The sequence below is a fragment of the Dromiciops gliroides genome, chromosome 3 (assembly GCF_019393635.1).
Source record: "Dromiciops gliroides isolate mDroGli1 chromosome 3, mDroGli1.pri, whole genome shotgun sequence".
NCBI classification, from domain to species: Eukaryota; Metazoa; Chordata; class Mammalia; order Microbiotheria; family Microbiotheriidae; genus Dromiciops; species Dromiciops gliroides.
The window spans coordinates 629,617,659-629,637,578 of record NC_057863.1 but is presented as its reverse complement, the minus strand read 5'-3'; the positions used below and the strand labels follow the sequence as shown (position 1 = coordinate 629,637,578).

Genomic DNA, 19,920 nt, shown 5'->3' with positions numbered 1-19,920 from the left:
TTCCCCACTGGCAAGAAGGCCACACCCCAACCAGCAGCTATGTAAAGTAGACCCAGGGGGGCTTGCCCAAAATCACACAGCTAATAGGGAGGCCAATAAGGTTAAGGGGTGAGGGGATGGGACACTGGGAACCAGATCTCTCTACTCCCAATCTAGGGTTCTTCCTACTGCATTAACCATTGCTTAAAATTCCATTTATCATGTTACTTTTTAGAGAAAACCAATCAATTAATAAGTTTTTATTAAGCACCTACTATGTGCTAAGCACTATATTGGGCATTGGGGATAAAAAAAAATAAACTGTCCCTGCCCTCAAGGAGCTTATATTCTATCTGCTCTGTAAATCAGGGTCCATCTATATCAGTAGAACTGTGTAGGGGCTATACACAACTGTAATCCCAAATGCCATACCTCTCTCTCTCTGTCTCTCTCCCTCCTCCTATCCCTCCTTCTTCTCTCTCCTCTCCTCTTCTTCTCTTCTACTCCTCCCTCTTCTCTCTCCTCTCTCTCCTAGCTTACATACCTAGGAGGGCAAGAGAAAGAGACCCCCGCCCAAGGTCCCAGGTTTTGTAAGCCCCTGTGCCTAGAAAGATGGAGAACAGACTTCCTTAACCTGGAGCTCTGTGAACTTTCTTTTTTTAATGTTTTGATAACTGCATTTCAATATAATTGGTTTCATCGATAGTCCTATGGATTTTGTCTTATTTATTTGAAAACATAATTCTAAGAAGGGGCACATACACTTCATCAGACTGATCCATGATACACAAAAAAGGGTTAAAAACCTCAGATGGAGAGCTCTGGGGGGTAAGGTCAGGGAATGCTGGGAGAGGGCCATTTACTGAAACCCAAACCCTTGGGTGGGAAACTCAATTTCACTACATGAAGGAGGCCAAGTTTTCTCCCCAGACTACAGAGCTCCAGGAGTCACTGAACTGTGAATGACATCAGCCCCTCTGCTGGAGGTCAGCAGGAGAGCACATCTGGGCACAGCTGCTCTGAGATAGAGATGGAGATGGAGGAAGTGGAGGAGGGGAGGGATGGAGGGAGGTGGAGGAAGAAATGGAGGAGGAGAAGGAAGGGGGAGGGGAGGGAAAGGAGGGTATCCAGTATCCAGAGTGGGCAGTGCTACTCCAGGGGCAGTGTCTCCTCCCTCCTTACACACGGACACACACACCCAAAATTCAGTCTTAGCTGATTGCTTGGAGATCTCCTTGCCCCGGAAGAGGGAGGGTAGAGAGGAGAGAGCAGCAGGCTGGAGGCCGCTGAACCTGGTCCCTGACCCTAAGAATCACAAAGCCCCAGTCCACAGAACAAACAAGAAAAACAATAGGAGGTGTGGAAGGCCCCCAGGGATAGCAAATGGCCAAGGGTTTCACAACAGCCCCGAGGGGGGAATGACACAGAAGGGCTACCCAGCCCTCTAAGTCTCCGGAGCCCCAGCACAGATAAAACTTCCAACCACTTCTCCATCCCTAAGGGAAGCTGAGATCTGAGACTAAGAATGAGAATCCATAGTAGCCACTAGAACCTTACTGTAGGGGAAAGGGGGAGGGGGAGAAGGGGCTGGGAATATTCCCAGGGAGAATTGATGATGAGATCCATATCTCAACAACTTGTGTAAATCAAGCCTTTAGCTTTTACTATGTGCTAGTTACTATGTGCTTACTACAAAAAAAAGTCCCCTGCCCTCAAAGAGCTTACAGTCTAATAGAGAGACATGTCAGAATATGGAAGATAAAATATGGAGTAGATGGAAAATAACCTTACAGGGATGGCCTTGGTTTGGGGGACCCTCCAGGGCAAAGGTCACTGAGTGGACCCACCACGGAGAAACTGAGAGCCGCTAAATGGCAAAAGGGGTATGGTTCAGTAGGAGAAAAAAAGGGGATGAGGGAGCAAAGGGAAGTCAGTCTTCCCAGGTGACACACGCCTACAGAGACACAGACCCTCAGAGTAAAGGGGAAGCCCCCTCACCCTCACTTTCTCCCATCCACAAACAAACTCCCTCCCTCCTGCACTCTTGACCACTAGCCCCACAAACACCTCGGCTCCCATTCAGTCCTAGGAGAGGCTTCCCAGTGGGGCAGGGAGTGGGATGGGCAGGGACAAGGAAGAAACAACCCAGGGAAGAGGCTGGTTCTTCCTGCGGCCACATCCTGACAAAAGACAGGATGTACAGACAATGCTATCCACCGCCTAAGTTCTCTCCACCGCCCCGCCCCCGATAGCAGGCTGATCCCGATCCCCACCCCCAGCAGCTGGCTGATCCCAAGCCCGATGCCCACCCCCATCCACTAGACCTGGGCCCCTCGGGCCATATGGGCATCAAGGGCAGTTTCTTCCTCTCCCCCAATTCAGTAAGCCCAAGTAGTTAGGAGCTGAGATTAGAGCCAGAGGAGGGCCAAGGAGGAGAATAGGTATGGAAGCAGTGGCAGGCACAGGCCCAGCGCCGGCCCTTCCTACCTGGTCCTTGCAGCCCCCTGCGTCCCTAGCCTGGGGAAGCAGAGGCGAGGGCAGCCCCACACTGCGCCTTACCGAGACCCCATGGCCCGTCCCCATGGCAAGGACAGGGAAGCCAGCGTCTGCGCCGGCGGCGACGGCTGCGGACAATGCTGCTGCCCCCGCTTCCTGCCATTGTATTACATGCTCCCGCCCCCCAGCCCCGGCCAGGCCCCCTAGGGTCAGCGCTCTGCCTTTGAACTCGGCCCAACCCCGGGAGACCTGGCTCCCTCACTGCCAGGGACGGGGCCCACAGGGGGCAGGCGCAAAGGACAAAGAAAGGCCACGAGAAAGGGGGAGGCACAGCCCTAAGAGACGGCAGGAATTCCCTCGGTCCGAACCAGGCTTTCCCCAGGCTCGGAGGCGGAACACCTCACCTCCAGAGACAGGTTAAAGCCATGTCCCGAGGCCTCGCCTTCCGCCAGGGGGCACCGGTGCCCAGGTGGGCCTCAAACCACCCCCACCTACCCAGCCATGCTGGGAAACCCGATGGGGAGAATGCTTTCAGGCACGATGGGGAGGCCGGATGGAAGAGCAGGGGGACAGGGGGGAGTCGGGGGTCGCATCAGCACCCCACCTCCAAATCAGAGTCGTCTTCTGCCCCTCAGGCTTCAAGGCCTCCAGTCCAAGGTCTGAGAACCATGGAGTCGGGTCCTGACCTAGGGCATCTTTCCCCATCCCGTGTCTACCGGCCGACGGGAAAAGGACGCACCAATTAACACACTCCCCCGGTTCAGAACAGCTGCCCTAGCCTTGGCCTCAGATCTCAATGCGCCTTCTCCACCCAGGCACCAGGGATGCGTCCTAGGATTTGTGGGATGCTTCCTAGGACCCGGACCCAGAACCAGAACGGCGACTATACCCCCTCCAGCCTCCTTCATCCCTAACCCAGTGATAGGGCTGGCTAATGAACCCCGGGCCGCCGAAGGTGACGAACCCCTTTGAAGATAAGGTGTGGGGGCGGCTTATTAGGGGCCAGGGCGGCCCAGCGTCTGCCCTCTGCCGGGCTGGGGAGGGAGGGGACAGGAGAAGAGGGTCAGGAAAGGCCGCGCCAGCCCCTGGGCAGTGAGTAATTCCTCCTCCCCCCACTCAAGGGAACTGCGGGCTGGCGGAAAATCCCTGGCCCCTGGGGGACCAAAGCCCCGCGCAGAGGCGCCCCGACGACCCCTGGGCAATCCTAGCCCATCCCTTCTCTTCCCGGGGGACCGCAAGCTTCCAGCAGCCAGTGGACAATAAGTGGGGGCCCACAACCCCGTGCCTGCCTGGGAAGGGGGGATGACTTCAGGGCACAGACAGGGCGACCCGAGGGCCGCCCTCTTCCTGCCCTGATGGCCTGCAGGGCTGGGAGTTAGGGAGGAGCAGAGGTCTGGCAAGTCTGGGCCCGTCCAGGCTAGTCCTGGAAGCAAGAAGTGCGAAGCCTCGCCCCTGCGGTCCGATTAGGAGGGGAGCGGCCAGCTCTGCGCGATGGGGGAGGTGATGGACGTATTCCTGCGCCTTTCCACCCCCCCACTTTCTACTGGTTACAATAGGCTGCCCTGACTGCACGGCTGGGAAAAGAGGTCCCTGAGCCCGAGGGGCAGCAGAGCCTGGAAGCACAGGCTCATCCAAGGCCTGAAGTGGAGGAGGGGTTACCTCACTGTTTGCGTGCGCTCCGCTGGGAGTAGGATCCCCAGCGGGAGTCACATCCTCCCTGAGTCACAACCCGCATCCCCCACCATCCCCCACCACCCCCGCCACGGCCTCTGCCCTGAAGGGGGGAGGTGTGGAGAAAGGACTACACCAGCCTGACTCCCGACCTTGGGGCACGTGGGCCCCGGAGTGCTCACAGCCAGCTGGGGAATGGGGCTCCCCCCCAACACGCACCGTTCAGGGGCACTTAGGAGACCGAGCCAGGGCGCCAGAGACTGGGAGCCCGGGGCTCCAGGGTTCTGCCTGTCTTTGATCTCCATCTCCTGCGCCTGAGGATAACGTTACCCAGACCCAGCTTGCCCCTCCCTCTCTTCCCCCAGAGAGCTGGGGCACTAATTAGCTAATGAACCTGGGCTGGGCTTGTCTGTGCTCACACGGTGGCTGGAGCCCAGCGGACAAGATGCCAGGGGGTCTGAGTAGACCACTGTTGGTCTAAGGGTGATCTTGGGGGAGGGGAGGAGTCTCCCGGGGACATCAGGACTCAGGCCTCAGCTCCCTACTCATGAGTCAGGGCGGACTTGTTGAAACTGATACCCAGAAACCAGATCACTCTAGATGAATAATGAAATCTTCAGGAAAGGAGTGACCTCCCCCTCCCCAACTCCCTATCCTTTTGGGCCTTCACACTCCAGGTAGAGATTGAAGAAAGTGACTCGGGGCTCTTGTGCACTTTCCCCCCTCCACCCCAGCCATTATCCTCCATAACCCAAGGATCTGCTGGGCAGAAGGCAGAGTTTGAGAGTGGTAGGTCGAGTCACAACAAGGTTTCTGTACCAGGGTCAACCTCCTGGAGACTGGCCATCCCCATTATGGGCAGGGGCAAACAGGTAATGAGAAGGTTGGGGTCTGATTCCAGAGGACTGATTTCCCTGGGTAGGGCACAGTGAAAAGGGAAAGAAACAAACATTAAGGCCCTACTATGTGCTAGTCACTTTGCTAAGTGCAACAACCCTGGGAGGTAGGCACTGTTGTTACCCACTTTACAGTTGTAGAAACTGAGGCAGACAGGTTAAGTGTCTAACTCAGGGGTCACAGAGTTAGTGCCCTAGACAGGATTTGAATTCAGGTCTTCCTGATGGCAATTCCAGCACTCTATCCACTCACTTGGCTGTATAGCATCCAGGGGTCTTGGCTTTCCCCTTGGACAAAAACAAAACCACAAAATCTTTGAGGTAGAAGGAACCTCAGGCTCATTAAGGTCATTACATCTATGAGCAGGAATCAGCTGCCTTACAAGCACATAGTAGGTGCTTAATAAATGTTTGTGGACTTGGATAGAGGATACAGTGGAAAGAACACCAGATATCAAGTCAGTGGACCTGTATTCAAATCCTGTCACTGTTTACCTTATGTAACCAAGGGCAAGTCACAGTCTCTGGGCCTCAGTGTCCTCATTTTTAGGATGAGGAGGTCAGACTAAATGGCCTTTGAGATCCCTTCCAGGCAGCCTTGACCTTCCCTTCCTCCAAGGACAGCTCATTCCATTTTTGGACCAAGGTGGATATCAGAATCAGCCAATCAACAAGCATTTATGTGTCTACAATGTGCCAGCCTCTAAATACTGCCAATAAGAAAAAGCAAAAAATATTCCCTGCCCTACCTGCTAATAAAAGTCCTAAGAATATCAGCTCTGTCTACCCTGTGCTCTCTCCAATCCCCTCCACTATTAGGAACAGCCCTGCACAGTCCCTTCAGGCCCCAAAAAAAGTCACTTGCTAATTCTCAACTCCCTTTCCTTGAACCTAAAAGCCAGAGACTCACCCAGATTGGCTAAAGCCTTAGATACTTAACATAACATACATTAAACATTAGATGCCAGCCCCTCATTTTGTTGTTGTTCAGCCATTTCTGACACTGTCACACCTATGTGCCTTAGGAAGATAATTTTGAGAATTGTGTGGGGCAGCTAGGTGGCACAGTGGATAGAGCACCAGCCCTGGAGTCAGGAGTACCTGAGTTCAAATCCAGCCTCAGACACTTAACACTTACTAGCTGTGTGACCCTGGGCAAGTCACTTAACCCTAATTGCCTCACTAAAAAAAAAAGGAAAAAAAAAAAGAGAGAGAGAGAGAGAGAGAGAATTGTGTGGAGGATGGATTAGAAAACAGAGGGGCAAGATTTGAGGCCAGAAAACCAAATTGGGGATATTACAGGCAAGTGATGATGAGGACCTAAAAGAAAGTAGGGGCTGTCTGAGTGGAAAGAAATATACATAAAATGTTGTCAAGGAAGAATTGACAAGACTTAGCAACTGATTCGATATGGGGGGTGAGGGAAAGAGGAGTCAGGAATGGCTTATCAGTTGGGAACCTGGGACATTGCAAAGATTGTAGTGTCCTCAACAGAAAGAGGTCTAATCCTGATCTCTTTTCTAGGGTTCAGACACACACCAAGGTATCATGACATAGTAGAAAGAGCCTTGGCTCTTGAGTCTAAGGCCCTGGGTTCAAATCCCAGTTCTACCACTTACCTATGATTTTGGCCAAGCCATATCCAGCAGTGAGCTGGTAAATGTTTAACAAGTCCTCCTGGGGCAGCTAGGTGGCGCAGTGGATAGAGCACCGCCCCTGGAGTCAGGAGGACCTGAGTTCAAATCTGGCCTCAGACACTTAACACTTACTAGCTGTGTGACCCTGGGCAAGTCACTTAACCCTAATTGCCTCACCAAAAAAAAAAAACAACAAGTCCTGCTAAAAGCATGACACATTTCTAGGTTTAATCTACCTTACTAAACAATAAATCTAGCCCTGATTTGTAGCCCTTGTCAGATGCCAGATGGTTCCCGAGGTCCCTTTCAGGTCTAGACAGACCCATGTTCCTATAACCTAACCCCTAGTTTCTATAAGCCTAGCTCCAATTCTGCCTGGCCGCTGTGTCCATCATGTGCCAGGCTGCAGAAAGAACTTTTGGAGACTTCATTCCAGGAGACCTTCTGTGCAGGTCAGTGACTCAAGACCTAGCAGAGCTGAGAGAGAAACTACCCCACTCAAGGCCAGAAGGGGGCATGCCTCTGATCTCTTTAGGAGAAGCCAATGAATCCAAGGTCACTACACAGGGCTCTGCCCACTGAAGGCACCCTTCTGCCTGGGTACCCTCCAGCAGCCACATGTATAGGAAGGAGTATCCTTAATGGGCTCTGGTTCTCCAGGGGATACAGGATACAGGTAAGAACTTTCCTTGGATTCCTTCCATAGGGCTGAGTAGGGAGAGAAAGTACTCCACCTGGTGGTCACAAAGCTAAAATACATCTCAACAAATGTCTGCAACATCCTGGAGTCAGGAAAATCTGAGTTCAAATCCAGCCTTAGACTTACTAGCTGTGTGACCCTGGGCAAGTCCCTTCACCCTGTTTGCCTCAGCTTCTTCATCTGTAAAATGAGCTGGAGAAGGAAATGGCAAACCACTCCAGTATCTCTGCCAAGAAAACCCCCCAAGGGGTCACTGAGAGTCAGACATGACTGAAAAATTACTTAAACAACTTTATCTCACCAAGGGGCCAACAAGGGACAACCACATACCCTGTCCCAGTAATGCTCCTCAAGCTGCTTTTATTCATTTCTATAACTGTTACTCATGATAAAATATAATCTTCTTGAGAATAAAAACTGTTGTTTTTTTCATTCTTATCTTTGTATGCCCATGACCTAGCACAGCAGAGAAGTTCAAAGGGAGTAAGGTGCTTGAGGCAAGGCCCGTTCTATTTGTATCTCCATATCCTAGTGCTTGGCAGAATGCACACTGAGTAAATGCTTGCAGGATGACTGGGACTTTTGCAACTTTAATCATTTCAGTCCAACCCCAGGGTGGAGGTTGGGCAGGAGGAATAGCAGAAAGAAGCTCTATTTGCATTTGAGTAGCCTGGATTTATAGACCAGCTTTACTATTCACAACCTCCAGAGAACGTGGGCAAGTCCCTCACCTCTGAGTCCTCAGTTTCCTTATCTGTCAAATGGGGCTCATAATACTGGCCCTAACACATGGGGAGGTTGTGGGGAAAGTGTTTTGTAAACCCTGAAGAGCTAAAGAATTGGGGACCATTATTATTTCACTAAAGATCTGGAACCGGAAAAGGGACTTGGAGGTTGTGTGGTCCAACTCCTGCATTCTACAGAAAAGGAAACAGAGGCACAAGGGGATTAAATGACTTGCCCAAGGCCCCACAGTAAGTTAGGGGAAGAACTGGGATCTGAACCCAGGGCCTCTGATTACAGAGGAAAACTGTGATTGGACTCACCAAGTATGGTTTGCTCTGCAGTCTCCTAGGGATGGGGTTGTGGTAGGAATAAAATAGGGAATGAATCTCTCAGGGGGGAAGACATTTAGCTGGCAACCCATGGGGTAAGCTTTGTGCAATCGGGAATGCAGGACAAGTAGTAGCAGGGGAAAGGAAGGAAGGAAAGGAAGGAAGGAAGGAAGGAAGGGATATAGGGAGGGTGGGTTTAATTAATCAAATTGATCGTGAGGAGTCCCAAAGAATTACAAGAAAAGAGGAAAGAAGGTTGGTCAATATGACTTCTAAGGTCCTTTCCAGTTTGGGGTCAAATAATGCACCACCACCACCACCACCAGCCTCAAAAGAATGGATATCCCTTAAGAGCAGAGTCTACAAATTTTATCTCTGAATCTCCAGAGTGAATTGTATTGGACTGCATTGCCCCCAACTCTGGTCTCCATAATGGCATCTCACATTTATTTAAGAAATGACTGGTCTGTGCCTGAGCCTCAGTAGCCTTCTCTGGGCACAAGGACTCCTCCTAAAGGCCCAATTTAAGGTTTACAAAGCACTTCCCTTACAATAGTTCTGTGGACTAGGTAATAAAAAATAAAGTATCTCAAATTTGCAAGGTGACTGGCTTTCTGTTTTCTAACATCTAGGTGATCTCAAAGAGAATAGCAGCTTTGGAGAAAAGACTGAGTTCAAATTCTGCCTTTAACATCTCTCAGCTACCTGAGCTAGTTATTTAAGCCATCTCAACCTCAGTTTCCCCACATGTAAATTAGTGGGGGGGAGGGGGGGAATAGCACCCACCTCTTGGGGTTGTTGAGAGGATCAAATGAGTCACATATGGAAATCACTATACTAGCTATTCTGGTAGGAATGGTCATAATAACAAAACAAAGGTTGTGACCTGTGTCAGACGTGGGAATTTCCCATCCCCTCCTTACTGCTTCTCCTTCAGCACCACCAGTCTGGAAAGTGCCTTCCCCTGCCCTAGAGGGGTCTTCTTGGGACAATACATATTCCTTTCCTAGTTATACTGGCCAACTTCAGGCAGACCCTACATAAAACGCTTCCTCGGGCTCCCCCTACTGGTTCTGCGTTGAGCTTCGGGATCTGACAAATAGAAAAACCAACCTGAAACGGAGACCCCCTACACCGCTTCTTATCAGCCCACAAGAGAGGGAAGGTCCCCACCGAAAGTCCGTGGTCGGCGAAGTCAAAAAGTCTCAGGGAGCCCGGCAGAAACATGCTCCGTTTGGAGGGGAGGAGTTTTGTGCCCATTGACAAAAGGGATAAACTGAGGTCGGGGCCAGGGCCGGTGCAGGAATCAATCACCAGTTTCACCAGCCCTACCTCAGCTCCAACCTTAACTAGAAACCTGAGGCTCCTAGATCAGCAGCAGAGGAATCAGCAGAGACCACGCCATCCCTCTATACCCCTCCCAGGGAAAAGGGGTGAGGAGGCGGTTCAGCTTTCAGCGGGTTACCTCCCACGCTCCCCTCCCGGGCTCGGGTCCTCCCTTTTTACCTGGCGTCTCCCTTCCACCCCCTACTCACCCCCAGCCTCCAGCCTGAGGTGTCAGGCTCAGCGATGGGTGTGACGGTGGGAGCCTCTCCCAGACTCCCTCCGGGGTATCACAGGGGCCAGCTGGTCGCCCTAGGCTGGCGCTGAGACTCAGCTCTGTGGCAGCCCTAAGGCTTGGGAGGGAAGGAGGGGGAAGAGGAGGAGCCAGGTTCCCCCTGGGGAGCCACCTCGCCGCCAGGCCAAGCCCAATAATTACGGTAGCCCGGTCGGGATCTACCACCTGCGGGGCATGGGAGTGAAGGAGGAATGTACTACTTACTAAGTGTGCAGGGCGTGGAAGGAACAAGGCTGGGTCGAGCCTCGCGGGGTACCAGCCAGGAAAGGAAGGGTTGGTCAGGGGCACGGCCGCGATCTTGCCCAGCCCGCGGGGATCCCGACCAGAGGGCAGTCCCCTCACCTGGCTCCACAGCACCCTTCCGCGAGAGGAAGAGACCTGGGGAGGTGCGGCTGCCACCTGAAGGGCTCGGGGCAGGATTGAGGAGTAGCTTTCTGCCTCAGCCTCCCAGGATGAAGACTGGGACTGCCTCTGGGGGCGGGACTCCTCCCCCCACCCACTCCCAAGACTTAGACTCAGGGAAGTGCTTGAGGGAGAAAGAGGGAGCTGGAAAGGACAGAGAAGGAACAGCCGTCCAGGAATGTCTCTCACTAGAGATTGGAGACTGGCGAGGGGGCAGGTGGGAGCTTGAGCTACGCTGGAGAGCTGGAGGGCGGCACAGGTGGGTGGACATAGGGCTGCGCCTCCGCCCCGCTCCCCAGCAGCGTGCGGGACCCCTGGCAGCCCAGACAAGGCCCCCGACGGTTGCGGCGGCTCGATCCCTCGTTCACTCCCTGCCCGACTCCCGGACCCTCCAGATTTCCGCTCCCTGGCTATAAATAACTCCTTTCTAACCGCACTCTGGCCGCGCCCTGGAAACCCGCCCTGTGTGCTCCCAAAACACTCCTTGCCTTTTCTTTCTTTTGACCCTAACCCTGGCATTGATTTCAGGGGGGAAACAGGCTCGCCACGCCAGGTTAACTCCTCCTCCCCACGCGGCACCCGCGGGGAGGCAACCGGAGTTTAAAATAATACAGCGATGGATGGGAGCCCAGGCCTCAGATCAAGGTCTGCCATCGTTGGCACCCAGCCAAATCCAGAGTCTGCCCCTTGAGCTGGCCCCCACATTCAGTGGAGGGGGAAAAGGAGATCGAGTGTGGGATTATGAAGCCCTGAACTCCTGTGCCTACCTGGGGTTCACCCAGCCACACACACACCCCTGGGAAAATGTCCAGGCTGAACCCCCATGCTGCCACTGGGGAAGATAGAAGGGTTTCCTTGGGAAGCTGAAGATGCTACCTCAGCTTCACCCTGTGTGAAGTCCTTATTAACGTCCACATTACAGAATGATCTCTCCTTCCTACTCAACAAAACATCCCTCCCCTTTCGCAGTGGGCAAAGTGAAAATGGAGGTGGGGGCACAGGAGAAGTATGAGCCCCAGGCCACCAGATGCTGTGAGGCAGCAGGAAACTGGCCTTCTGGGGTGCCCTCTCCTCCCTAAAGAGGTGGGGTCGGCAGCGATACATAAATATTTATAGCAGCACTTTTATGGTGCCAATCAGTTGGGGGAGTAGCTGAATAAACTGTGGTATGCGAATGGAATGGAATGTTATCGAGTCCAAAACAATGACAAATATGAAGAATTCGGAAAAGCTTGGGAAGACTTGTGAGGCTTGATTATGGTACCCAGTTGAACCAGGGGAAGGATTTATATATATGATGATCACAGAAACATCAAGGAAAACTGACCAGATTTAAAGACACCAGAAGTCTGATCAATGAATGGACAGTCAAGACCTCAGAGGACTTGAACCTGAGTGGTGGACTATATAGGGCCAGAGTGAGGTATTTTGGTTGTCAGATTCAGACAAGGTGTTGTTTTGGTTTGCTTAATTATACTTTGTTATAAGGAAAGGTTGTTTAGGTGCGTAGGTGGGGAAATCGCTGGGAAGTGATAGGTTTGTGGGGTTTCTTAAGATTCTCTCTCTGTTTCTCTCTCTATATATATATGTATATGTATTAGATATATGAATGTATAATACATATACATGTATGTTTAAGGAGGTAGGCATGCAGCTCAGTGCCAGCAGAGGTCTCCCAGGTCAGCCTTGGCCTCAATCCTTAGCCTCTTATCCGACTGGGAGATAAAACTGAAATCCCTGGCCATTAGGGCAATGGGATTAGGTGCAAGGCTGTCAGGTAAACTATTTTGGTCTGTTGTCTGTTACCTCCTACCTCCACCCACCGATCTCTGTCTCAGGGAAGCCTCGGGCCATTGGTCTATGATTCTATGATTCTTCTCCATTCTCTGTCTTGTCCATAGATCTGTCTGTCTCCCTTTCCCTCCACTATCTCTGTCTCCCCTCCAACCCCATGCCAGGTCTTCCTTTCTGGCTCTACTTGAATGCTCAAAGATGTGGGGTTTGGGGAGGGGGACCTTCTTCATGGCCTCCTCAGTCACCCACGAACATCCTCTGCCCCTACTAATTTGGTTCCAAGTACAGCTGGACTGGCTGTTGAACTTGAGGTGTCAGCTATATAAGAGCTAGGAACCACACCTGTGATTTCACTGACATAGGAAACCCCTGAAAGAGGGAACTCCCTCTACCAAGACAGGTCAGAACTAGTAGTCTTTTTTTGGGGGGGGGGGGGCAATGGGGATTAAGTGACCCTGGGCAGGTCACTTAACCCTCATTGCCCCACAAAACAAAACCAAAAAAAAAAATTAAATTAAATTTTTTAAAAAAGAAAGTGGGGGCGGCTAGGTGGCGCAGTGGATAGAGCACCGGCCCTGGATTCAGGAGGACCTGAGTTCAAATGCGGCCTCAGACACTTGACACTAGCTGTGTGACCTTGGGCAAGTCACTTAAGCCCCATTGCCCTGCCAAAAGAAAAAAAAAGAAAGTGGCCTGAGATTTTTAAGTGACTTGCCAAAAATCACAGTCAGTATGTGTAAAAGGTGAGACTTGAACCCAGGTCTTCCCAGTTCTGACCACAAGTCTCTGCCCACTGTACTACACTGTTTCTCATGTCATATATATATTTGTTCATTTGTTTCAGTCATTTCCAAATCCTCATGACCCCTTTTGGGGTTTTCTTGGCAAAGATACTGGAGTGGTTTGTCATTTCCTTCTCCAGCTCATTTTACAGATGAGGAACATGAGGCAAACAGGGTCAAGTGACTTGCCCAGGGTCACACAGGTAGTAAGTGTTTGAAGCCAGATTTGAACTCAGGAAGATGAGTCTTCCTTACTTCAGGAACTCTATCAACTGTACCACCTAAATGCCCCAACATGTATGTGTATATGCATACACATACATGTACATACACACATCTGTATGTATAAACGTGTGTATACACACATAGTATCTCCTCCCCTGGTAGAATGTCAACTCTTTGAGATCAGGGACTGGGCATATTTGTCTTCATATCCCTGTTCTTACTACTGTGTCTGGCAGGTAGTGAGTGGTGAATGAATGAATGAATGCTGGTTGGACTGGAAATAGGTTACTTACGTACTATTATCCCCATTTTACAGATGAGAAAACTGACTCAGAAAAGGGAAGTGTTTTGCCCAAGATCACACAGCTAGGAAGCATGGTTATAATCTGAGATCTGAGACCAAATCCAGTGGTGTTGCCCATGCTTCTTTGCATGTTATGGAGAAAAAAAAATAAAATTAAATTTAAAAAATAGGGCCTCTAGGTGGCGCAGTGGATAGAGCACCGGCCCTGGATTCAGGAGGACCTGAGTTCAAATCTGGCCTCAGACACTTAACACTTACTAGCTGTGTGACCCTGGGCAAGTCACTTGACCCCAATTGCAAATACATGTTATGGAAAATGGAATTTTCTAGACTTTAATATAAGAATATTTTATAAATGTCATATTAATATGCATCTCATTGCACAAAAGGGTGAACAAGATGGCGAAGGGCTTGAAAATAATGCCATATTAGGGGCGGCTAGGTGGCGCAGTGGATAGAGCACCGGCCCTGGATTCAGGAGGACCCGAGTTCAAATCTGGCCTCAGACACTTAACACTTACTAGCTGTGTGACCCTGGGCAAGTCACTTAACCCCAATTGCCTCACACCAAAAAAAAAGTAAGTGATGGAAATTGCAAGAAGCAAATTTTGCACTGACAGCCAAGAAAATTTTTCAAATAGTTAGCACTGACCAGGAGGAGAACAGGCTCACCCTTCATTGGAGGGCTGTAAGTAGAGACTGGACGACCATTTGTCCCCCAGCATGGGAATTCCTTTACCAATATGGGCTGGAGTAGATGGCCAAGCCAACTTCGCTTCCAGTTTGGAGATTCTGGATTCCCCTGTATGGTGTACCTTAGGATGATGCTCTCTGTCCTGCTGTAGCCTAGCAGAAAAAAGCTTTGGACTTGAAATAAGGATGAACTTACCGGAATACCTAAGTTCAAATATTTACTAGCTTGTGTGACCCTGGGCAAGTCACTTAACCTCTTCCTCATCTATAAACGGGGAGAATAAAAGCACCTATTTCCCAGGGATATGGTGAAACTCAAATGAAGTCACATAAGTAAAGCACTTTGCAACCTTTACAATGCTATAATAAATGTTAGCTCTTATTATGACTATGGGGATCAAATGAGATAATAATTGTAAAGTCCTTAACACAATGCTTGACACATGGTAAACACTATGCAAATGCTAACTATTATTAATATTATTATTAAATGAGATGATATTGGTAAAGCACTTGACATACAGTTAGCACTATATAAATGCTTATTATTATTATTATTAAATGAGATGATATTGGTAAAGCACTTGGCACACAGTAAACACTATATAAATGCTTGTTACTATTAAATGAGATTATATTGGTAAAGCATTTAGCACACAGCAAGCACTATATAAATGCTTATTATTATTAAATGAGATGATACTGGTAAAGCACTTGGCACAAAGTTAGCACTATGTAAATGCTTATTATTACTAGATGAGATGATATTGATAAAGCAGTTGGCACACAGTAAGCACTATATAAATGTTGGCCATGATGAGGATGATGTAGGATCAACCCTCAGTTTGTGACACTTACCGGCTGTGCAATCCCAGACAAGTCGGTTAATCTTTGTAAGTCTCAGTTTGTATGTGTTCACCGATTATAAGGGTGGATCAGATGACCTTTGGGGTCTCTTCCAGCTTTAAGTCTACTGCGTCTGTAAGTGAACTTTGCCCTGATCATCATCCCCAGGCCTCACCTCTATTACTTCACTCCTTTCCTGTTTCCCTAGCAGATGTTGGGTACCCTACGGCCCATCACTACCTAAAATCACTGGCATTTATGCAGTGCTCAAAGGCTTACAAAGGGATTCAGGTCCCTTATCTCATTTGACACTCAAGAATAACCCAGTGAAATCTATACTGTTAGCATCTCCACCATGCAAATGAAGAAACTGAAGCTACCTGATTTACCCAGGGTCACAGAGCTACTAAGTATCAGACTCTGAATTCGAACCCAGTTCTTCCTGACTCCGGGTCCAGCCCTCCAGCCATTACCCTGCACTGTCTGGAAAACAATGTCCAGAAATGAACTCATCACCTTTCTCCTTCCCCTGATCCCAATATAGACTGCCCCCCACCCACCCCTTTCAGCCTCTGGCTATAAACCATCCTTTCCCATTATCCAGTCCCATAACCTGGGAGTTATATTTGATTCCTCTCCTTTCCAAGGGTCCCCACCCCATGGAGTCAGTCACCACATCCTGCTGATTCTTTCTCCACAATGTCCCTTAGATCCACCCCTTCCTCTCTGCAGGAAGGGCCACCACCCTAGTCCAGGCTCTCATCACCCCCAGAGGAGTGATCTCCCAGCTTCCAATGGGTCCCATCTCATAGAATCAGAGAACTGGAAGAGACTTTCAAAGTTATTAAAGTCCGATTTTCCTCCCTATGCTAGAATGCCCTCTATAGAATCTCCTTGGGGCAGCTAGATGGCACAGTGGATAGAGCACCAGCCTTGGAATCAGGAGGACCTGAGTTCAAATCCAGCCTCAGACACTTGACACTTATTAGCTGTGTGACCCTGGGCAAGTCACTTAACCCCTATTGCCATGCCAAAAAAAAAAAGTATGTAGAAGAAACACTTTTAAACTTAATCTTCATTATTTGCATTTTCTCCATTACCTAACCATCAGTTAAGCTCTGATCTGTAGCGCTTGCTGATTTCCAAGATGGAAAAGATCACACTAAAAATTTGATAATTGGCCCACCCCTGTCTCCCTATAACTTGTACTTACTAGTTTTAATTCTGCTCTCTTCTCACTTTATGGCCTGTTGGGAGGATGGTAACAAGCCTTTGGAAACCTGAGTGAGAGGCAACTGATCCCCTTTTCCTCTAGGTTATATCTCACCTGCCTCACTTAACTCTAGCTCAGGAGCAAGTGAAGACATCGTCCTGTGATCTCATAGGTCTTCTTCAAAGAGAAAGGACAAACATCACCAACATCCCACCTAGGCCAGAGGTCAGTGTCCCCAGACTTGTTGGATGGGGCCGAGCCATGTAACACCTCCTGCCCCAAAAGCTAGGAAGGGGAGACCTCTTTGGGTTTAAGATATTGGGCCTCCCCATAGCCCCTCTGATCTCTTGTAGAATTCCCCAGCTGGATGCAGAATGTCAGAGATGGTGGGGACCTCGGAACAGGGAATTTCAGACCTGGAAAGAGCTTCCAAGATTACCTAATGACTAGGAGGTGGCATATTGTTGTTCAGTTGTGTCCAACTCTCTCTGACCCCATTTGGGGTTTTCTTGGCAAAGATACCAGAGTGGTTTGCCATTGTGACAGATGAGGAAACTGAGGCAAACAAGGTTAAGTGACTTGCCCAGGGTCACACAGCTAGTTAACGCCTGAGGCCAGATTCAAATCAGAAAGATGAGTCTTCCTGACACCAGACCTGGCCCTTTATGCACTAAGGCACCACCTAGCTCTGCCTGGAAGCAAGAGGACCTGGGTTCAAATTTGAACTCTACTACTTAACTAACTACCTGAAGACAGCTAGGCTGCACAATGGATAGCACACTGGACCTGGAGGAGGGAAGACCTAGGTTTAAATCCAACACCAGATACCAGATAGCTGTGTAACCCTGGGTAAATCAACTTTATCTCTGCCTGTCTTAGTTTGCCCAGCAGCTATCAGAATGGTTGTAAAGAAGCAATTGATCTATTTGTAGAGTGCTTAGCACATTGGAGGCTCCATATAAATACTCATTACCTTCTCTCCCCACCCCACCCCCAGCAATCAGTGGCAAGCCATTCCACCTGTTTGCAGAACTGAGGTCTCAGTGTCTTTACGTGTAAAATGACAGGCAGCCAGCTCGGCCAGAATCAGAAAGACCTGGGTTCAAGTCCCACCCCTGGACACCTCAGATCTCTCAGACTCGACATTATAGAGAAGGTGGTAGTCTGCACTGGGAAGGAATTTCCTCCTACACCCACCAGAAAACCAGGAAGGGATTGAATTCGATGATGTCTAAAGTCCCTTCTAACTCCATCCTTCAGGGGTCTCACAAGTGGGGCTGAGAGGGTGAAGCCGCCCAATCAGGAAAGCCGGAGAGGGAGTAGTTGATCCAAAAGAGGGTCTAGCCTGGGGTAGGTGGTAAGGAGATAGCTACCCAGAGTCCTGGCAGTTGGGGAAACACTGCATTGGATTCAGGAAGGCCTGAGTTAAAATTCAGCTGAGTGACTCTGGGCAAATCACTTCCCCTCTCTCCAGTCTCAGTTTCCTCATCTGTAAAATGGGGATAATTAATAGCCCTTACATCCCAGGAGTGTCGTGAGGATCAAATGAGATAACCCTCAGAAAGCACTTCCTAAATATATAAATACTATTATTGTTATTTTGTTGTGATTGGTTACAGTATTCCCTCTCCCCTATTCTGTCTTACAACCCTCTAGTTTAATTTTTTTTTTTAGTGAGGCAATGGGGGTTAAGTGACTTGCCCAGGGTCACACAGCTAGCAAGTGTTAAGTGTCTGAGGCCGGATTTGAACTCAGGTACTCCTGACTCCAGGGCAGGTGCTCTATCCATTGCGCCACCTAGCTGCCCCACAACCCTCTATTTTTACAGATAAGGAGACTAAGTCCCATGATAACTAAGTGACTCGTACCCAAGGTCACACAGAGCATAAACATCAGAGGCAGGATTTGAATCCTTGTCAATGCATGTTCCCTTGTAACGTACTCCATGGGGAATAACCAGACCTGGGCCTGCTGCTGAGATTACATGTACAAAACTTTCGGTGAACATAATGTCATGCCAGTGTCAGCTATAATTATTCCCTCTTACATGACTTCCTAAACCACAGGTGTCAAAATGCCCCTTCCCTACTCCATAAACTCCTGTGGCTCCCTATTACCACCAAAGGCAAATGTGAAATGCTCTGTTTGGCTTTGAAAGCCCTTTGTAACCAGGCCCCTTCCCACTTTTCCAGTCCTCATACCCTACATACTCCCCTTTACATACTTTATGCTGCTCTGATTTTCCTTCCTCATGACCTTCCATCTTCCTCCTCTGGGCATCTTCACTGCCTGTGCCCCATACCTAGAACCCTCTCTTTCCTTGGCTCTCAAGGCTCTAGGTAACTCTCTAAGACAGGGGTCCTTGACCTGAGATTCACAGACATTCATGGGATCAGTGGATAGATTTCTGAGGGTCCTTGAACTTGGATGGGGGGAAAAAATCCCACATCTTTGTTTCCACTAACCTCTAACTGGAATGAACTATTTCCTTCAATTATGTCCAAACAGGATCCCGAGAAGGGGTCCACAGATTTCACCTGACTGCCCAAAGGGGCCACACCACCAGAAATATGGTTAAGAACCAATGCTCTGGGGGCAGCTAGGTGGCAAAGTGGATAAAGCACTGGCTCTGGATTCAGGAGGACCTGAGTTCAAATCCAGCCTCAGACACTTGACACTTATTAGTTGTGTGACCCTGGGCAAGTCACTTAACCCTCATTGCCCTGCAAAAAAAAAAAAAAAGGAAAAAAAAAAGAAGCACTGTATTATCTGAGCATTATGACCAATACAAAGATCCCAGGCCGGAAAAAAAAAAAAAAGAACCAATGCTCTAAGGCTATAAATTGCAGAGAAGGTGCCAACCTGAACTGGTAGGCGGAGTTTCCTCACCTGGGGGTTCTCTATATAGGGGAGGGGTCCATAGGAACAGTAACATCATCTGGAACCCTGAGCCACAGAGGCCTGTAGTCAGGCCTATTGAAGGTGGGGACAGCTTATGTGGCCCTTCTGGGAAGGGCCCCTTCTTCTTTCCCCATCCAGGGCAGGCTCACTTAACCTCTCTGAGACCTCAAGGCTCCCCACATAGAGACATCTATCCCACAGCTAGAGGAGGTAGCGGCCCACATCTATCTGTGCCGCCCTATGTCCTATTGTTGATCCATCCCTTCTCCCTCCACTGGGAGCCCAGGGATTCCATGTTCTGCACTGGTCTAAGGGGCCAGAAACCGAGGGCAGAGGGGGCTCTTCCAGCTGTTGGGGGCCCCCAGCTTAGTATGAGGAAAAGCTCACGGGCTGGGAGCCCTCGAGTGATACTCCCAGGCCTGTCACCGACCAGGTCAATGGAAGTAAGCAAATCACTTTCTTCTCACCTGTAAGATGAGAAGATGGGACGTGGTGGCTTCTAGTCCTGGTATCTTTGGTATCTAGGTCCCTCCCAGCTCTGACATTCCTTGTTCTAAGGTCCCTCCCAGCTCTCATATCTTATATTCTAAGGGCCCTCCCAGCTCTGACATTCCTTGTTCTAAGGTCCCTCCCAGCTCTCATATCTTATATTCTAAGGGCCCTCCCAGCTCTGACATTCCCTGTTCTCAGGGCCCTCCCAGCTCTGAC

General features: G+C 49.7%; 1 protein-coding gene across 8 annotated transcripts in view; it reads right to left on the bottom strand.

The window, feature by feature from the left end:
* The window catches only part of PLEKHG5 (pleckstrin homology and RhoGEF domain containing G5), a 117,472-nt gene that overhangs the window by 35,079 nt on the left and 62,473 nt on the right, over positions 1–19,920 (bottom strand). Inside the window, exon 1 of one of the 8 annotated variants that reach the window (XM_043997528.1) lies at positions 15,111–15,226. The exons of 3 other annotated variants lie outside the window; for them this stretch is intronic. Coding sequence is in view for 1 of the 5 variants with exons in the window: in XM_043997522.1 (XP_043853457.1) it covers positions 2,467–2,562 (96 nt within the window). In the remaining 4 variants the exon portion in view is untranslated. Of the gene's footprint in view, positions 1–2,466; positions 2,584–9,969; positions 10,099–14,231; positions 14,256–15,110; positions 15,227–19,920 lie in introns of those variants that run through there. 4 more of the 8 variants (XM_043997529.1, XM_043997527.1, XM_043997522.1 and 1 more) reach the window with 4 other exon arrangements.